General features: G+C 55.3%; 1 protein-coding gene and 1 pseudogene across 1 annotated transcript; one reads left to right on the top strand and one right to left on the bottom strand.

Moving 5' to 3' along the window:
* The first annotated feature begins 2,526 nt into the window (after window positions 1-2,526).
* Window positions 2,527-2,671, top strand: LOC118663907 (annotated as a pseudogene).
* Window positions 2,672-9,101: 6,430 nt separating this feature from the next.
* CDC25B (cell division cycle 25B) lies at window positions 9,102-18,632 on the bottom strand. The gene is given in 16 exon segments (XM_036321418.1): window positions 9,102-10,421; window positions 10,570-10,681; window positions 11,294-11,427; window positions 11,624-11,722; window positions 11,844-11,906; window positions 12,690-12,785; window positions 12,937-13,113; window positions 13,206-13,286; window positions 13,687-13,818; window positions 14,005-14,171; window positions 14,174-14,351; window positions 14,538-14,574; window positions 14,747-14,788; window positions 16,601-16,652; window positions 17,264-17,373; window positions 18,430-18,632. Coding segments are annotated over 16 exon segments (1,824 nt in total). The 3' UTR covers window positions 9,102-10,280.
* Between the last annotated feature and the right edge of the window lie 1,863 nt (window positions 18,633-20,495).

The following is a 20,495-nucleotide window of genomic DNA, read 5'->3' as shown; positions in this document are numbered from 1 at the left end:
GATGGCGGGACCTGAACGTGGAGCCCGAGTTCTCAAACAGACCAATATGCGTGGGAATCACTGGGGCGTCAGATAAAATGCAGATCAGCGGTTGAGCGTGGACCTATGAACCAGGAGGTCATGGTTCGATTCCCGGTTGGGGCGGGTTGCAGCTGGACCTCCAGTGTGGGGCATGCAGGAGGCAGCCAGTCAATGATTCTCTTATCATTGATGTTTCTATCTCTCCCTCTCCCTTCCTCTCTGAAATCAATAAAAACAAACTTTTTAAAAATGCAGATTCCTGGAAATTATGACTTGGGGAAAATATGCATATTTGTGCGGTTTGGGGGGTGGGGTGATTCTGGGTTGTGGTTCCTGCAGTGGATTAAAACTAGGGCTCCGTTTGGAGCAGAATGATTCAAATTCTGGTCCCAGCTGTGTGTCCCTGGCAGGTCAGTCACTTCCCAGCGAAGTCCATAGGATTTAGCAGGCTGACCAGTCTTCCTTTCACACTCCCACCTCTAACAAGCTCCCTCCTTGTCATCAGAGGCATAGAGAAGAGGCTTATACCTTAAACTTGAAGCAGTGCCAGCTTCCAGAGCCCTGCATGGGGTAAAAGCCCCAATGGGGGCTTGGCCGAGAGGTGTTTGGGGCCCCACAAGGTGTCCTGGGTCTCAGTGCCTGCCTAGGGTGCTCTCCCCCGCACAAATACACACTCCTTTTCTTTACCTCTGGGCATGTGAACTGCTGGAGCCTCCCCAGATGTGTCCCAGTGTTCTATTTCTCAAAACCAACACCCCCACCCCCACCCCCCCCCCCCCCGGCTGTTCCCTCAGCCTGGAAGGCTCTTTCCTTTTTATCCTTCAACATGTGCTCAGACCAAAACTTCGGGAAGCCTTCCTGTCCAAACAACCCCTTAGCCTTCAGGTGCCCCTTTTGCACCCAGGGTCAGACTATGATAGTGATGTCCCTGATGGGGATCCAGCCTGATATGGTACTCAGCTAGGGCCATGCACAAGGAAGGCCTGGAGCCAACCTAAACACAGTCCTTGACAACTGAAAAAATGAAGGACAGGGCGCCAGGGCCCTCCAAGGGCATGCACTCTGGGCCCTTCTGCCTCTAGGCCTGGGCAGGGGGCCACTGAAGGGAGCCTAGAGGGGTGGGCAGGGCATGTGGGCATTTTGACCACAAGTACAACACACACACTTACTTGTGGACGGAGGGGCAGGACCAGAGTGTGGGGCCTCAGCCGTAAGGCTGGGGTGATGTTGCCTCAGTTCCTGATCCCCAGTCCCTATCGCTCTCAGCCAGGACTCGTGTCTGCCAGCTGATTACAGCAGAGAGCTGGCAAAGGGCTCTGGTCACTGGGCGCCGCCTGGCATCCAGAATACAGTATTCCGGCCTCTGTCTACTCCTCAGGCAGTGAGTCCAGTCCAAGTCCCAGGCCACTGGGGGGCCGGCCTATGTGAGGTGCGTGGAGGAAACCGCAGGGAGCAGCTGGCCTGAACCACTATGCTGAAGTCGGTGGGGGACCCAGATGAGGTGGTGTTCAGATAAGTGGGGCAGTCTCAGGTGCCATTCCTGACTTTTTACCCCTCAGCCAGCTTATGCCCCCGAGATCAAAAGCCATGTGCTCCCTGGCCAGTGTGGCTCAGCTGGTTGGAGAGTCATCCCACACACCTAAAGGTGGCATGTTTGATTCATGGTCAGGGCACATACCCAGGTTGAGTTTGATGCCTGGTCAGGGCAAGTGTCGGAGGCAACCAATGGATGTGGCAATGTTTCTCTTTCTCTCTCTCTTTCCTTCCCCCCTCCCTCTCTCCTTCCCTCCTTCCCTTCCTTTCTCTAAAATCAATTAAAAACAAACAAACAAACAAAAAGTAGCCACAGGGGCACGACTCGTTAAAAAAAAAAAAAAGCCACCCAACCAGTGTGGCTCAGTGATTGAGCATCGACCCATGAACCAAGAAGAGACTGATCAGGGCACATGCCTGGGTTGCAGGCTCCATCCCCAGTAGGGGGCGTTTAGGAGGCTGCTGATTGATGATGGTTTTCTCTCATCGATGTTTCTATCTCTCTATCCCTCTCCCTTCCTCTCTCTCTAAAAAAAAAATCAATAAAAACATATCTATACACATAAAAGCCTAAGCTACCGTTATGACCGAACAACCAGAACAACCGGTCAACCAGTCACTATGACATGCACTGACCACCAGGGGGCAGACGCTCAATGCAGGAGCTGCCCCCTGGTGGTCAGTGTGCTCCCACAGTGGGAGCGCTGCTCAGCCAGAAGCTGTGCTCATGGCTGGTGAGCGCAGCTGTGGCAGCGGGAGCATCTCCTGACTCAACAGCAGCAGCGAGCTGGGATGAGCACAAGCAGTGCAGCACCAGCACCGGCTCGGCTTCTCCTGCTGCTTAGCGCACTGCTACGTCCCCCGAGGGGTCCTGGATTGTGAGAGGGCACAGGCCAGGCTGAGGGACCACTCCCCTTCCCATGCACGAATCCGTGCACCGGGCCTCTAGTTTAAAAATAAAAAGCCCTGTGCACCCCCTGGCAATAGGCAAGGCGACACCTGATTGCTGGTGTGGCTCTTATATCAGCCAGGGGCAGAGCAGATGTACAGTCCTTAGTTCATCCTAGCTTGATGCCTATGTTTGTGGCCAGAGCTGTTTCACACATGGGACACATAAAAAAACACAAAACAAAAAGAGCCGTGTGCTGAGGACAGCGGGGTGGGAGCCTGGGTCTCTGAGACACACAGAGCCTTCTTGCCGAGTGAGGAACACACACTTTGGTTTTGTTAAACTGCTGTGTGGGGCTTCTGTTACATGCAGCCTATCTCCTTCCCAGGTGAGGCAGCAGGATGGAGCTTGGCGTGCAGTGGGCACTCAGTAAATCAATAAATTTTGGCAACTATTAATCCAAAGGCAGAACAGGAAAGCAGAACTAAAGCAGCTGGGGCCTTCCGGGCTGGTGGCAGCCCAGAGCAGGGGGGTGGATAGGCTGAACTTCCCAGTTCTTCGTGGGGTTATAAGGCCTCTGAAGTGATGAGGGCAGTGTGTGTGCATGTTTATGTGTGTGAGGCTTTCATAGTGATTACCCTAGGGACTGGGGTGGGGCCAGGCCCACAGTTAATATGTGGCGATGTGGGTTTGAGGGATAGGCATAGATGGGTGTGTGTGTGACAGAGACAGACAAGAGAAGGAAGAAAAGTAAAATGAAATAAAGCACAACAAAAAAATTAAAGGAGCCTGAAGGAAGCAGACAGATGGCTGGGTTTGAGGCCTGTCCCACCTGCCTAAATGTGACTGGGGGACGGGGGGCATGGGCACAGCTTCCTGTCATTTTCCCTCCTCTCCCTCTGGCTGTGGGCAGAGGGGACTATAGCCTCACTCCCCAGCCCTGCTCCTCTCAGTGGTCTTCTGAGTTTGGCGGCGTGCCCACAGACCCTCACAGCGGCCCCTTCCCCACATCCTGGCCTCCTCTGCTCTCCACCCAGGACCGTGGCCGGCAGCCTGGTATTTGCCTCTGGTTCCCTTGGTGTCACCACTAGGATGCGCTTGATGAGCGACACTGACTCCATTTGCAAAGCAGGTTCTATTCCCCACCTACCCAAGCGCAGCAGGGTCCTGAACGGCTGGTGGGCAGCCTGGCTTGGGAAGCTCCACTGCTTCCCCCAGACATTAGGACCAAGCCCCAGGTCCCACTTCCACATCTCCAGACACAGGACAGCCCTGTTGGCTTTTGACAGCTGGAAACCCTTATCAATGATCTTTGTAGACCCCAAGACTTCAGGCCACACCAGTCAAGCCACCGCCAACTTCTGGACTGCGGAGAGCAATTAGGTGGAATCTGCCAGCCTCAGGCAATGGATTTTTGATTGACTTCCTGCTAAGGCTATCTAGCCATTTCTGGGAGATGAAAGCAGGAAACTATTCTCTGCTTTTTAGAGAATACCAGCTAGCTGAAACTTAGTGGATGTGGTTGCTCTAGAATAAAGGGGACCAAAGTTGGGCAAGACTTCTCCCTCAACCACTGAGCCAGGCTGGCTGGGCAGGACGGGCTTTATTATCTCCATTTTACAGATCAGGAAACTGAGGCACAGCAAGATCAAGTAACTTTCACCATGTTACACATGTGCAGAGGCCAGTGTTCATGTCAAAAGAGATTGATTTTAGCCTGCTCCTTCCCCTCCCCTTGGGTTTCCCCTTCTTCCCTTGTCCCCTCAGGGTCACCCCAGAGGCTGGCTTAGCTCCTGCCCCCAGCTCCTGGAGGCCACAAGCTTAGCACTAATTACCCCCTACACCCCAGGCCTGGGAACTTCTTCCCACCCAGACTGGTGACTTCCTTACCCAGGGCTCCCAGGCCCAACCCAGGAAGCTCCCTCCCAGCCCTCCTTCAGTGAGCCCCAGGGCCTATGGAAGTAGTCTTGGCTGGGCACCAGGAAGACTCGTCCAAGTGTGATTGGCCCTTTCAAATGGCCTCGTCTTGTTTCCTGCAGGGCTGAGAGCCAGGAGCCCCCACGAGGTGGCTCAGGCCCAGACACGTGAGGCCCTTTCCCCTCCCGCTGCCCCAGGCATGCTGACTCAGAGCCTGGCAGCTGCGGTTGCCACCCCCTCCCAGCGGTGTGCGTGCAATGTGGGCTGGGTGGGGCAGAGGCAATCCCCGCAGCGATGCCTGATGCCCACACACATTCCTGTGGGAGTTGGGTGGGATTGCTTTTTACCTTCTGTCCCATAACCCACTGTCTTCTTTAAACAATAGACTGTGAATAACTTCCCATCACCCAACGTTCTCTCAGGCCTGACTTTCATGGCTGCAAAACAGCCACTTCTCCGTCATTACTCAGCTTCCCTCTCCTGATTGTTTCCAGATCCCGCGTGGCCACGGGCCTCCCTGTCTCCACACCCTCTGCATCAACAGCTTATTGCCTCTGGAAAGTACGGTGCCTGTGTGTTCGGTCCCAGGGATAAAGACTTTTTTAGAAATCACAAGTTTTCTAGATGGTTGTGAGCTGTCCGTGGATGGATACAAGCCAGTGACACACAGCCAAATAACTCCACAGTCACTGTAACTTTTTAAAAGACTCTGATGAGGAGAAAAAAAAAAAAAAAAAAAAAGCAAGGCTAGCATTTCAGTATAGGAGAGTCAGAAAACAGGCTGCGTCTGTGGCGCACCGGCCCACGCCTGCCAGGCCATGGCTCGTAGAGTCAGCCTTGAGAGCAGAGCTCTTCGCCATCTGCAACAATTAAATTCTCTGGTAAAGAGAGAGAGATTAGAAGTGATCAATTCTGATGAGAATGTGAAGCAGCAGAACTCTCAGACACTGCAGGTGGGAAATCAGTTGGCATAGTGACCCTGGAGAGCTGCGGAAAATACTACAGCTGGACATACACACTGTAACCCAGCAATTCCACTCCCGGGTATATTTTCAGTACAATTGAAATAGTCCCAAATAATCCATGGAGGGCAGAATGAAAATGACCAACTAGCCCTAACCGGTTTGGCTCAGTGGATGGAGCGTCGGCCTGCGAACTCAAGGGTCCAGGTTCGATTCCGGTCAAGGGCATGTACCTTGGTTGCGGGCACATACCCAGTGGGGAGTGTGCAGGAGGCAGCTGATCGATGTTTCTTTCTCATCGATGTTTCTAGCTCTCTATCCCTCTCCCTTTCTCTCTGTAAAAAATCAATAAAATATATTTAAAAAAAAAAAAAAAAAGAAAATGACCAACTAGTATATTTTGATTGGGGTGGAGGTTACACAATGGTGTGCATTTGTCAGAACTCATAGAACTGTACGCTCAAAAGGGTGAATTTGACTGCATATAAATTATATCTTAATAAAAAAGAAAATTTACTGTCTGGCAGGCATGGCTCAGTGGCTGAACATCGACCTATGTACCAGGAGGTCACAGTTTGATTCCCGGTCAGGGCACATGCCCAGGTTGCAGGCTCAATCCCCAGTAGGGGGCATGCAGGAGGCAGCCAATCAATGGTTCTCTCTCATCATTGATGTTTCTATCTCTCTCTCTCCCTCTCCCTTCCTCTCTGAAATCAATAAAATATTTTTTTAAAAATTATTGATTTATTTTAGAGAGAGAGAGGGAGAGAGAAAGAGAGAGAAACATCAGTATGTTGTTCCACTTACGTATGCATTCATTGGTTGATTCTTGTATGTGCCCTGACCAGGGATTTAACCCGCAACCTTGAAATATTGGGACGCCACTCTTACCAGCTGAGCTACCCGGCTAGTGCTATACCTTAATTTTTTAATTTAAAAGTCATAAAAGAAAAGTATAATGAATAATTCAATTTAGGAGTATATTCATATAATGGAATACTACACCGTGAGGAATAAAGTACTACTAAAGGAAACATGGATGGGTCTCAAAATTATCATGCTGAAGGAAGCCAGACACAAAAGAGTAAGAGCGCTATGACTTCACATAGATGAGGCTCTAGAACAGGTGAAACTAATCTGTGATAGCTACATGTGGCTCTTTGGCCACTTCAGTGTGGCTCTTCCACAAAATACCACGTGCGGGCGCGCACATACAGTGCAATTGAAACTTCGTGGCCCATGCGCAGAAGTCGGTGTTTTGTGGAAGAGCCGGTATTTTGTGGAGGAGCCACACTCAAGGGGCCAAAGAGCCGCATGTGGCTCGCGAGCCGCAGTTTGCCGAGCCGCGGTTTGCAGACCACTGCCTTAGAGTTTAGGAGACGCATGCCTGTGGGGGAAGGAGAGAAGGGACGGAATGGCACAGGCACGTTCCCCAGAGGAAGAGCGCGCTGAAAACATTATTTTTTAAAATTGTCATTGCAAGTTACCTGGAGAGCAAGTCCGATGATGCCCAGACCCTGGGCCTGCCGCTGACTTGGCTAGGCCCGGCACAGGCCAGATTCCCACTTGCGCCCAACCGCATGCAGCTCTTTAACCACGTGAGCCGGCCGCACGTGGTTCCTCGCAGACTAGAATTCCTGCCCCACCCTGGCCCAAGCAAAACAACCTTTAAAATTGGCCAGCAGCCCAGGATTTAAACCACTTCCTTGTCTGAGCCTCTTCCCTTTATGAGCATCCAGGAAGACAGAGCTTCTCTTGCTGGAGGGTTGGGGGATTGGGCACCTCTGCTTCATCCCTTGAACTTCCCAGCGTCAGAAGGGACCCTGGCCTGATTTGGAAAGGTGAACCCCTCCCCCAGGCTCAGGCCTGCACCAGGGCCTTCTCTTGTGGAAGTTTTGTCTCCTGGCTTGCCCCAAATCCCCTCCCTGCCCTCCTCTTCTGTTTCCCCTGCAAAATGAACTGAAAAGCTTGAGATAATATATAAAAGTGTCTGGAGCAGACTACGTGCCCCGGGACTGCAGTTATGACTCTGATGGTGGGTTATGAGGGCAGACATGGCTGTGCATGTCACCACCTGGCACACAGCCTGGGCTTTGTTAGACATGCAGTGCCCGTAGTTCCCTCCTCCCATGTGGTCTGATCCAGACGGATGGAGTGGGAAGAGTACACTGAGAGCTGAAGCCAGGCTGCCCAGCCCCACCCCCCTTGGCTGCTCTGGGACCAAGGCAGGAAGTGAGGAGTGAGACAGTCCTGGGTTGCTGGAATGCCTACTTTGAGTATATCTGCTGTGTGACCTGGGGCAAGTGAGTGCCCTCTCTGGGCAACGTTGCCTTCCTCCTCTGTAAAACCAGATAGGGGGAGTCAGGAGACCATCTGAGCACTTAGGGTGGGGCAGACAGTTCTCAGCAGGATAATGCTCAGGGCTCACTCTTACTCAGGGGCCTGCACAGCTGTTTCTGCGTTTCTGGGGCAAGCTCCCTCACCCAAACAAATGCTGGCCTTTGTGTCAGCTGCCTGCTTGGTGGATGGCGCGGGGGGAGGGGTGTGTGTGTGTGTTCTGGAGTCTTCAGGGCCCCACACCCCCTGAGCAGAGACCCAGTCCCCAGGTACCTACACACACACACACACACACACGTTGTGTCCTCGCAGGGGGCTCTGGAGCCGGAGTAAAAACCAATCCTTTAGGTATAACAAACTTGGAGGTCAAGCTGAAGACAGGGCAAGTGTCCTTTAGACTCAGCCTTGGAACCCGGAGTCCCTTCTCATGGCTAGAAATAGCCTCCACATCCCCATCTGCAAAACAAAGTGAATAATCATCCCACCACCTACTTTGGAAGGTAGATGAACTTCCACAGAAAGTGGTAATGACTCCTGCCCTGTGTGTACTCTGTGTCAGACAGCATCTTATGTGTACATTTGCAAAGGAGTTCCTGCAATCACCAACAGCTCACATTGGTGGGGGTGGGGGGTAGTTAACAGAGCAGTGGTATTCCCAGAGGATTTCCTGAGACACCAGATTTGGCCTGGGACCAATTCTACCCGATTGGTGGTTTCCCATTTGCTGATCTTGAACTCAACATCTCCTAGGTCAGCGGTTCTCAACCTGTGGGTCGCGACCCCTCTGGGGGTTGAACGACCCTTTCACAGGGGTCGCCTAAGACCATTGGAAAACACATATATAATTACATATTGTTTTGTGATTAATCACTATGCTTTAATTATGTTAAATTTGTAACAATGAAATTAGGGGTCACCACAACATGAGGAACTGTATTAAAGGGTCGCGGCATTAGGTGGTGGACTGTCCTAGGTGGTGGACGCTCTGTTGGGCACTGGGGATACTGAAGAAATCCATTTCCCTGACAGGGCATTGGATTGGTAAGTTGGTAGACTTCTGAGAGTGACAATTGAAATGGAGTCTTACAGGAGGGATAACAGATAAGGGAGAGAGCCTTTCTGAGGGTGGTGCAACAGATGCAAAGGCAAGGAAGGAACTGTGAAGAGCAAGGTATGGAGCATTTGTCAGAGGGTAGCAAGGAGGTGGTGCGCAATGAGTTTTAGAGGAGTGATGGGTTTACTCTTGCCTTCTTGGTTCAAAGTTTAGGAAGGCTGCTTGAGTAGCCAGATGAGGGGAAAGGTCTCAGGAAGACTTGGGAAGACAGCATGAGGTGGCCTCCCCAGGAGTCTTCCAGCCCCAATCTGCCGATCTGCCCTGCCCTATCCCACCATCTGCATCGGCTGTGGTCTTGTCAAGGGCTCCACAGAGAACACAATGCTGGTTGCTCAACTTGTTCAGTGCTTTATTGAAACAAGGCCCTAACAGATGACTCATCAGATTAAAAAGTCAGAGGTGGTTCTGACCTTGGTTTAGCTGCCACCTCGACATTTCCTCTTGAATATTTTCAAACCTTAAAGTGTAAAGATTTTGTCCAGACAGACACATATATACTCCCGCTGAAGGCTGTCACGCTCGCTGAAATGCTTCCACGCAGTGGTTTATGTGCGAGGCGTTGTGCATCTACAGCTCTCCATCCATTTATCATCCATCCGTTTGTCCATCCATCTGTTCATTCATGACAAGACAGCAGCAAGTTCTCACAAGTCAGGCCCCAGGGTTCACAGCAGTGGGGGCTGGGCTTCCAGTGAGGTTTAAGGACGCAGGCCTTAGCCCTCACCCAGGGGCCCCCAAGTATAACATCCCTTTCCGAACAGGCCAACAGAAGACAGGCCAAGTGGGTAATTAAGGTTTGAGTCCATAACCCCAACTGGACCGGGAGAGCCTGATGGGTAACTTTGGGTGGGGCAGCCCTCCCTTCTGGTGACCGCTTGACCACCTGTGAATGACCTGAGATGGGCAAAAAAATCAGACAGACAAGTCAGGCATGCAGGTAACACTGAAACAGGAAGAGTAAGAGCTTACGTTTGTGCTGGAGGTGTACGTAAGGAGGGACAGGAAAGAGGGAACAAGAAAGCAGAACAGGCAGACACACACAGGAGTGCTACTGAGGGCCAGGGCACAGTGCTACTCTTAGGGCAGGGAGGAGTGCGGCTCTGGCCCATCTTGGGGCTGTGGTTTCCCTCAGCCTCAAACAAACAAACAAAGCCTCTAGGAAAAAGGGGACTTTTCTGGACACAGGGAGACAAAGGGTTAACCCAAACAAGGAAGAAAAAAAGCAAAAGATTCCTGTTGGACACAAAATACTTCCTTTGAGCTGGACATAACCCAATTTCACTGTCAACAGGCTGGTTTCTTCTAGGAGATGGGGTGTTGGTAGAGGGGTGGCACCAGGGTATGGAGTATGGTTGGAGTGAGACAAGGGGATCAGGGCTGGGGCGCATGGACAGGACACCCTCACTGTCCTGGGGCCTCCAGCAGATCCTCACTATTATAAGCCTCTGGGTAGCTGGTGCCCAGGCCACTCGAGGCAATGAAGGTAGGTGAGTCCGTGGCTGGCCTTTCACTGGTCCTGCAGGCGGCTGCAGAGCTCCCTCCGGCTCCGCTCCCCAGCCCAGCTGCGCGTCTTGAGGCGGAAGGTCCTCAGCTTGTCCTTGAAGGCCTCGTGGTTCATGGGCCGATAGTCTTGGGGTTCACAGAAGGTCTAGGGCAGGATGGGAGAGGACAATCAATATGGGGGAATGGGCAATTGGGGGGGCAGTCCTCCCTTCTCTTAGGGTGTTGCCTGGCCAAGCCCTTTCCCTGCAGTCCAACCCTCCCCCAGAGGCCGTGGCCACCCCTGCCTGCGGTACCGGGTGCTGCGGGAAGAACTCCTTGTAGCCGCCTTTGAGGATGTACATCTCAGGATAGTAGAGGCTGGGGTAGTCATTGATGGTTCGATCTCGCTCCCTGATGAAACGGCACCTGGGACCAATGGGTGTGGGAGTCAGAGCTGGGCATGCAGTAGGGTGGACCTCAGGGAACCTATTCCCTGCACCCACTCCTTTGAGCAACTTGGGAAGGCTTGAGAGCAGGCACTTTTAGGTCAGTCCGGCTCCTGAGCACTGAAGAGGCTGGGAGTTGGAAGGAAGAAGGAAAACCAAGGGAGCCTGTTTCTAGAAGGCAGTTGTGGAATCGTTGTTAGTGTTATCTGGCCTGGACTGGGAAAGGGGAAGCAGAACGAAGAGAATTTGCCAAAATTCAAGAGATCTGTTCAGGAGGTCTGGACAAGACTTGGTGAGGGAAGGAAAGGACATCTGAACACCAGGAGGGTCAATGTCACTGAGGACTGGGACAGGGTTTTAAGGACACTGCTGAAGGCTTGGGATCAGATTTGGGGGCGGGGGTGACAATGGGTAGAGGGTGAGGATTGATGGGAAGGACTGCAGGAGGGTGCCATGCACAAGGAAGCAGGGATGAGGTCTGCTTCAGGCGGTCAGATGAGCCAAGAGGCCCAGGTCAAGGAGGGGCTGGGCTCAGGCTCTTGGCCACAGGACGGCTCCAGCACCTACAAGCTTGGGTGGAGCTGGGACTCACATGCGGGGCCCACGCTCAGATGAGAATTCACAGTGGAAAATGAGGATGATCCTCTTGTCCAGGCTACAGGGTGTGATGGGGCTCTGCAGCAGGAACATCTCGGCGTCCTGTTCCAGGGGCAGGTTCACAGCAGTCTGCAGAGTAGGCGGAGGTCAGGCCACTGCCCTGGGCCTGGCTGGCAGACCCCGCTCCTACCTAGGCAGCTCCCATCTTTCAAAAGGGTGACCCCCACCTCTTGCTGGGCAGGACCCTTCCCCACGAAAGGGCGCCCCCACAGATGAAGGATAGAACCAGTGGGTCTTCAGCACCTCTCTGGTCACCCTGCCTCACCTTGATGTGCCCGCCTTCATACTCGTAGGGGTATCTGCAGTCCACAATCACAAATCTCTCCACGATGTTGCTGAACTTGCCCATCAGCAGGGCCACCATCTGCGGAAGCCACAGAGATGGGTTCCAGCAGGTCAGAGGCTGGCTCCTAACCCTTCCCTACCCAGTGCTTGCAGCCTGTTCTCAGCGAAGGTTAACAGACGAACAGCTCATCTGCACATACCGTTTCTGGTGAGATGTACTTGAGGTCTTGGTGCTTCCCATCCACAGTCTGTAGGAGGAAGGCCTGCATGAAGAGGGGAGAGAGAGAGCTTGAGAAAGAGAAGAGGAAGAAGGTGAAATGGGTAAGACGAGGAGCAGGAACTGTCCACGGTGGTCACTGTCCAGGATGTTCTCAACCTCATCGTGACACAAGCCCAAGAGGCCACACCTGATTCGACCTTCAAATTCAGCTCTGGCTCTAACTGGTTTGGCTCAGTGGATAGAGCATCAGCCTGCAGACTCAAGGGTCCCGGGTTCGATTCCAGTCAAGGGCATGTACCTTGGTTGCAGGCACATCCCCAGTGGGGAGTGTGCAGGAGGCAGCTGATCGATGTTTCTCTCTCATCAATGTTTCTAACTCTCTATCCCTCTCCCTTCCTCTCTGTAAAAAATCAATAAAATATATTAAAAAAAAAAAAAATTCAGCTCTGATTCCCATAGCCACCGAGAGGAGCCTTTTGGGTCTGATGCCCCAGGAACAACCTCCCAAGGGGAAATGAAGGGGAGCAAAAGCGATAGACTCCTGCCTCTACCTCCAGTTCTGCCAAGCCCGGGAATGAGGCCCGAGGAGGGTCAAGCTAGACGTCCGTTTGGAAATGTCTTCCAAGGTGGAGACATCACTGATGCGTGGACACACGTGAGATAGCGTCAGGAGACTGAGTAGAGTCCAGGGGAGAGTAAAGGACGAGAGTATGCAAAGGACAGAGCAAAGGGGCCTCTGGTGAGAGAGGGTGGCACTGAAGCAGCTGCTGGGCGAGGGGGCTACCGTTGGCAAGGGGTGGAGCCTGACGGTCTTGCCAGCTGGTACCTTAGAGTAATCCCCAATCAGTTCACGGTGGTCACTGTCCAGGATGTTCTCAATCTCGTCGTGACACAAGGACTTGGAGCGAAGGACCCGGGCTTTCTGTGAGATAGATGGCAGCCAGGATCAGAGGGGGAGCTGCCCCTCCAGGCCCAGTCGGGCTGGTGCCCCTCCTTGCCTGCACCCTGGCTGAGAAGGGCTTGCAGGGTAGCCTGGAAAGGTGGCAGCCCCGCCCCAGGAGGGGGGCTCTCACAGGTTCCTCGGCCTCCTGCTGCTCCTCCAGAGGGGTCACACTTTTCCTCCGCTTGTTCTGTACGGGCAGGTCCCTGTCCTGGGGTCGCTCTAGTCTCTTGAGGAGGGGCCGGATCACCCCGCAGGGCATGGACGGAGAGCGGAAGAGCCGCTGGCACTTGCTGTACATGATGAAGTCCTGGCAAGGGCAGTGGATCGGGGGTCAGAGTGCTCAGCTCCTGCTTTCCCCCAATCCCACCTGGAGGGTAGGGGGCCACCCCAGAAGCTCACCTGCTCCTCCTCCTTTTCCAAAGTCTTGACCAGTGGGGCGCTAATGAGGCTCTCCATGCCTGGGGGAACCGAATCAGCGTCCTGAAGCCAAATCAACAAGGATATGGGTCACACCAACAGGCACAGGCCAAATCCCTCAGGCCCCAGTCCTCCAGGGCAGCCTTCTCTGGCCTTGCCAGCACCTCCACACTGGGCAACCCCCCAGAACCAGGAGGGCAGGGACCCTTCACTGCTGGGGCTTGCACAGAACCATGAGAAGCCGTGCAGGGGCGCATTCCCTCCGCCCTGCCCATCCGCCCCTCACTGCAGCACCAGCCACCTGCTCTTCTCTGATTGGCCAGAGGTCAGGCTGTGACTCAGTTACCTCAGATTCTTCTGACATTGGGATGCGGTCATAGTCTTGCTGCAGGAGCTAGGAGCTCTCCTCTGGGACATCCCAGGGAGGGAGATGTAGGGGGCCTGATGGAGCAAGACTGCCTACCTCTAAGTCATCCTCCAGGATGTCCACAAACCCATCATCTTCGTCAGGAACTCCCTTGGTGGGGGTCAGGGGGAAGCGCTGGGCCAGGGGACTCAGCTCGTCTACTTCCATCTTCCGCTCAGGGGTGAGACACTTGTATGGGTGACAAACAGATGCAGGCTACTCAGTGGTGGGGACCCAAGGCAGTCCCCACCCCTCTCCTTCTGATAAAAGGTTCCCTTGCCTCAGGCTCAATCACCCTCCCATCCCCAGGCTGCCTTCGGGGGCACCTGCCCTGTGCGTATGCCTGCCCTGCAAGGGTCAGCTCTCCCGATGTACCATCAAGTCGGGGGCCGAGCTTGGCCTCTGGGCAAAGGCTGCTCTGCGGTTGGCCCACTCAGCCAGAGCATGGGCGTGGTTGGGATGTGTGGGTTTCCATGGCATCTTGAAGATGAACCCATCCTGTGGGCGTGGGGAGGTGGCGTCATCACATGCCAGAGCACCACCCAGCATGCCCCTCTCTCTCCCTGGAGTGGTCCCACTCTGGCCTGCGGGAAGCGCACATTCTCCTTATCCTCCTCGGAGCTGTGGGCAGTTTGGTCACGCGCCTCACTCTTCTTCCAGCTGCCAGGCGCTCGGGCATTGGTGATGTTCCGTAGCACAGGGCTGTGGCCCAGAAGCCTCACCTGGGGAGCCAGGGGGGCAGCAGGTACTGAAGGTTACCTTTCTCTGGCACCAGCCCAGGCCTTACCTTCTCCCATCCCGCCCCTGAATGCCCCTGCTCACCCATTCACCTCCCAAACTCCACCTCCCATGGCCAGACCAGGAGTTGGGCCTTAGGACCCTCCTGCCCTGCCTCAGCGGGCACTCACCGGCAAGGACTGGAAGCGTCGGATGGGGAACTGCTTGCTGCAGAAGGAAACAGGGACACGTCAGGACTGGAGAGTCTGGGACCGTCGTGGCGAGCATGCAGGATGCCCTTCCACATGAGCCCGGAGCACCCTGCCCCTGCCAATGGGGGCAGAGGTAGCCTATGGTGGGTAGACCACCGGAGCCTGTAAGGGGAAGCCCAAGCACTTACCTTCGAACGAACCGGCTAGCTGCCTGGATGGCCTGCTCAAACCTAGGAGAGAGAAGGGTTCCATGCAGCCCACCTCCCACTACAGCCCAACACCCACCTGCAGCATCAGGTCCCCTGTCCACAAGACCTGAGGACCAGGGCTAAGGACAGTGGAAAGGGGAAGTAGAAAGAATGTCAACTATCTGGGGACCCAGCTATTGAGGAGGGGGAAGATGAGAGTCAGCCTGGGATTTTAAAGGCTCCCTGAATGGAAGAGGGCCCAGAGAATGGCAGCAATGGAGACAGCTGGGGTAGGTCAAAAGGTGGCTGAGCGTTACCCAGACAACGGTCATGCCAGCCTGCCCACAGGCCTTCCACCTGTATGCAAATCACCTCAGCGGGGCCATATGGCCGCCAGGAAAGGCATTCATCCATCCAATGTTGACAGGCCTTGGCCGACAATGTGGGTGTCTCCAGGGCCTGGATGCCAGCAAGGCTGGGCTTCCCTCCCCTTGTGTGGGGCTCTCTGGGCTCCCCCCAGGACAGTAGTCCGGTTTAGTGTGCCCTTGGATCAGCCAGTTTGCCATGCCAGACCCCCTAGTGACAAACGTGTAGGGTTACACCCTCTTCTCCCTCCTGTGGAATTTTTCAGGACCCAGCCTCTGTCCCACCCCCTCCTCCTGCCTGAGGAGAGGCCAGCAGGCAAGGAATTCCAGCAGATGTTCCTTCTGAGGCTGGAGCACAAGCTTCTGTAGATAGGCCCCACCCCCTCTAGCTGCGTTACCAGAGGCCACCTGCTATGCAGGGCTTTGTGCATCTATGCGTACACTCACACACACACACACATACGCTTCTTTCTGAGAAACTGTGTAACCGTCAAAGCAGGTGCAGCGGGGGCGGGCACTGAGGACTAAAATGACAGGGGGTTGGGCCCCAAGGTGTAGGCAGGTGGCTGTGCCCAGACAACCTGGCATCAGGGATGACCAATTTCATAGGCTTGGTCTCCAATCTGCACCTGAGCCTTGGGGTAAAGCAGGGACAGCTCGTTGCCACCAAAACCTAACCTGCAGGCCCTCCGCCCAATTCTCTTCTCGTTTCCTGTTTGTGAACAAACCCTGTAGCCCAGCCCAGCCTAGTCTGATCAAAGGCTGTGGGAGAAAAAACAGCCACTGCCCTAAACTCAAAGCCATAGTCCCCCCAGCCCAGGCGGGGGATGCCCAGCTGTGCTCACTAATACCTGGCAGCTGCTCTCCCTGCGGAGGCTTGAACAGCTGGATGGGACAGCTGTGCTCTAGAAAGTACTACTCCTGCCCCATAACCAAGGCGGGTGGGATCTAGCCCACCAGCTCCCTCTCCAGTCCATCTCTCAAAGAGCCTGGTCCAGGGGTGGTACAAGAGGGTCAAGTGTCACTGAAGCCAGAGGTTGCTGATAGGATGGCCGAGAGCCAAACCAGCCTGTAGCAACTATTTTGTGTGGCCTAAAGTGACAAAAGTTTTGAATTAGTTGGACCATGTTTTCAAATTGTGGTATTTCACACACACACATATGTATAGGCAGAAAGGAAAACAGAACACATACCAGCCTATGTTCCCATAAGGGCTGACTGGCGTCAAGTACCTGCTGCTCCCAGAGGCCGCTGTCCCCACCACCCTGGCCCTGAGCCTACTCTCAGATGCTCCTGTGAGAACAGCTCCTTCTCCGAGACAGGGAGCAAGCAAGATCCCAGAACTTAGGAAGGTCAATTAGTCCCCCCATATGGGGTCCCAGGGGGGTCTGTCCACTCTCCCAGGCTTCCCCAGTGAGTATCTGCTACAGCTGGGATTCCCAAAGGCAGGTGCCAAATCCTGCAGTGGGGATCCCTCTTCTTTACTCACGTCTGCTCCGCCATCTGGGGGTCCATGGGGCTGGGAGAATCCATGCAGAGCCCTGAGGGAACAGAGTGCTTGGGTTTGAAAGTAGTGCCATTTTCTGTACTCTCCCCCACCATGTCCCAACCCTATTCAGAGAAGGGAAAAAAAACCCTGTTTCTATTTTAAATATCGACACATTAAAAAAATGAAGCAAAACCCACCCATGGACCCCAACAGCCCAGGCTGCCCCCCAACTGTCCAGGGCTCCACTCCCTATTTGCTATGAAAACACTTCTACATGGTTTGTAAATCAAAACTTCGTTAAGCATTTTTCTTGAACTGGTTTAAGATCATTTGTTCTGGAAGAGATAACAGCTTTTTAAAAGGAGGATTCTATAGCTGGGGGCAAGTGCGTGTTATAAAATAACCAGCTTTCCGTCCTAATGCCTCCCAGGTGGGGCTGTGGTTCAGGGGCTTTGGTTTTAAATAGGCGAGATCTCATCTCCTGCAGAGGGCCCCACCCAACCACCAGGTTCCGCCTGGATGTGGTGAGCCCCGCCCCAGCCAGAGGAGGGCAGGGGAGGCTTCTCAGACCTCCCCGTTGTTGGAAGGACATTAGTCTGATGGGCAGGGAAAAGAGGAGGCTCAGGCAGCCCCCCAAAGTCCCCTGGCACCCCTGGGCCTCACCTGCATCAGAAGATTCAGAGGACTCAGACGACAGGGAGGATGCTGACGCTCGCCGCGGGGACAGGGATAGGCATGTGAGCAGGCTGCCTACCTGACTCTTTGGGGCCTCCCTGGGAAGGGAGCAGGGACCCAGGGAAGTAGAAAGGTAAATGGGGGGTTCAAGGGCTGGCTGGCCCATGTTCCCACCAGCCACCCACTTCTGAAGGGCCCATCCAGCTTCTGCACTGCCCCAAGGTAGGCGACGGCATGGAAAACCTGCCCTCTGCTCTGTAGGCAGGCTCCTACAGAGGCCCTAAGCGTCTTCTCTTCGTTGGTTGGTTTAAGAAAGATCCTCCTGGGTACAGGGGGAGGTGAGCCCAAGACAAGAGGAAGGAGCTGGGCTGGGGATCATCCTGGGGGTGGGGCAGTAGAGCAGCCTCCAGGCAGCGGTTCTCAACCTGTGGGTCTCGACCCCTGAAAATACATTCTGCTTCTCAGATATTTACATGACGATTCATAACAGTAGCAACATTACAGTTATGAAGTAGCAACGAAAATAATTTTATGGTTGGGGGTCACCACAACATGAGGACCTGTATTAAAGGGTCGGAGCATTAGGAAGGTTGGGAACCACTGCTCCAGAGCCTTTAGGCTCCTGCCCATCCACAGGCCTTCCTAAAGGGAGAGCCAAGACTTGGGGTTCTGTAGCTGGGAGGACAACCCAGCCCGGACCCTGCAGGTAACTCAGGGAGCAGGACCAGTGTTTAACCCTTTGACCCCCAGGAAAGAACTAGGGGTAGAGGGAGCAGGGGCAAGGGACCTAGGAGAACTGGATTGCTCTGCCTTCTAGTTCCCCTCCAGGCTCACGATCCCCTGCCTGGGGCAAAATGGTGGCGACAGGGGCAATAGGGAGGCAGCATGATGGAGGCACACTGAGGGAGGAGGAGGAGGGGAAAAGAGGATCTTCAGAGTCTGGTGCCGAATAAGAACAGGTCACCTAGAGGGTGTAAGCCGCACAGTCCCGGCCTCACCGCCCCTGTCCCGGGTCCCCAAAGCAGGCTCTCTCCGGGATGCCTCCTTACTTGCCTCTCGGATTCGGATCCCATGGGGGGTTCCCCAGGAGGCCCGGGACCAACACCCTAGTGCCGACCTCTCACCCCACACCCGGCCTCCTTGGGGCGCCCTACCTGCCGAGTCCAGCGAGGTCGTGCATGGTCTGGGTGAGGGTGGCGACCGGCGAGAAAGTGGCCGCACGCTCCGGGGACCCCAAGAGGCCCTGAGCTCCCAGCCGGAGGCCCGGGAGGTGGCTCGGACGCTCGGCGCCCCCGCGCACGCCGGCAGGGCTGAGAGCGGGGCTCGGTGCGGCGGGGTCCGGCTGCAGCAGCTCCATCGCGGGACACCCACCCACGCCGGGCACAGCTGGCCCGGACCAGGTGGGACGCGGGCCTGGGGGGGAGGCGGGGGGGAGGGAGGAAAACGGGGCCGGAGCGAGGGAGGCGAGGGAGGAGAGGGAAGCGGGGAGGGCGGGGAGGGGTGGAGGGGCGCGGGGATCAGCCACCCCTGCGGGAAGCCTCTGCCGCCGCTGCCACCTCTGCTCCTTATATATTCGAAAAATAACAGCGGCCGCGCCGCCGGACGCCGCCAATCCGGGCGCGGGCTAGAGGAGGGCGGGCCGGAGGGCGGGACCCGCGGGGGAAAGGCGCGGAGGCGAGACCCGCCCGGCCCGCTCAGTTTCAGGCTTCGGTGGAAGCGGAGGAATTGGGGTTCCTCCCAGGCCCCACCCCCCGCACCCCACCCCGAGGTCCCAGGGCCTGAGCATCCTGGCTTCCCAGGTCCCGTTTCTCGGGATGTGGTTCGGAGTGACCCCGAGCGGAGCGGGCCCCAGGGGGAGCCTCGGGAGGGATCCCCGCGGTTGGATGTCATTACGAGCACCTCTAGGCAGTGAGGGGCTCCGTCCCGGGAGTCGGCGGACGCAGGGGCGGGCTCTGCGAGGCCGTGTTCGCCACTTCCCGACGGGGACACCGCGGGGTGAAGTTCATGGGCGCATTCAAAGCCGCCGGCCGGGCAGCTGGTGGAGCCGAGAGTCCCCGCTGGCAGCTCTGCCCGCGCAGCTTCCCCGCCCCAGACGGGCGCCCCCGGAGCCCAACTCCCTCCAGGAGCCCCCAGCGTAGGAGGTGGACCCGCGGTGGGCGCTTCCGGGGGTGGGGGTCCAGGTTAGAGGTGACCCCAAGGGGCCCAGTTTTCTCTGGCTGCACCAGAGGAGCTCTGATGGGTGGTCTAGACAGGGGTTCTGGTGGCGAGGGTGTCGGTGACCTCAAAACCCAGTTATGGAAGTATCTCCCGTCCGTTGGTGGTTTGGCTACTGTGGTGCCGATGGGCATCACATTGTTTAACTGGTGTCTCTTTGATCATCTGGGAGGCGGAACTTGTCACTAGTTTAAACTGAGCAGCTTCTAATTATCTAGTCACCTTCCAGCGAGCCCGCTGTCCTGGAGTGAGGCAGGAAGGCTGTACCCAAAATCAAGTGGGCGACAAGCCGCTTTTGCATCCTATCTTCCCAGGGAAGAGGAGGTCTTCGGCTGGGAGGGGCGGGCCTCTGGCAGGCAGGAGCTGCAGCCTTCCCCCTTCCCCTGCAGTTCCAACCACCCGACCTTGGCTGCAAAAGGGAGGGCTGGCAGTGGGGGTTCCCAGGGGCCTGCCAGGGAACAGACGTGTAGAGGAAGGGGATGGAAAGACCCAGTCCCACCTCAGAGGGATGACCTGGGAGGGGATGGTGACCCTTCTCTCAACATTTTGCCTAGCTCCTGTGCTGTGCCGGGAGCTATGCTGTGTGCTGGGCAGGAAGGCTGAAGTTTCAGGTCAAGAGTCCAGCTCCGAACCTCCAAGCTTCAAGGCCGTGACTGCCTGGGGGTCGGTCTCCCACCTAAAAGACCAGAAATAAAGCTGCCCTGAGGGTTTCATGGTCAAAATCAGCCCAGCAGGGGTTACCCACACATTGCTTCTACAGGGTGTGCAGAGGTGGTGGGAGTAGGTGGGGAGAGGGCCGTTATATTCCCGTCGCTGAGATCCCACAGTCCTGTCACCTCTGGGCCAGTGGAGAGGAGCCAGGACCACAGAGGGGTCATTCCAGAGCATCCCACACAGCAGCTCTGTGGATCTTCCTGAATCTCCTTTTGCCAATCAGATGTGTTAAAAAAAACACCCTGTCAATAAAAATAAGCTAAAAGAAATTGCAGCCCTAGCGGGTTTGGCT

This window comes from Myotis myotis, unplaced genomic scaffold, assembly GCF_014108235.1.
Source record: "Myotis myotis isolate mMyoMyo1 unplaced genomic scaffold, mMyoMyo1.p scaffold_m19_p_9, whole genome shotgun sequence".
Taxonomy (NCBI): Eukaryota; Metazoa; Chordata; class Mammalia; order Chiroptera; family Vespertilionidae; genus Myotis; species Myotis myotis.
This window is presented reverse-complemented; position numbering and strand designations above follow the sequence as displayed.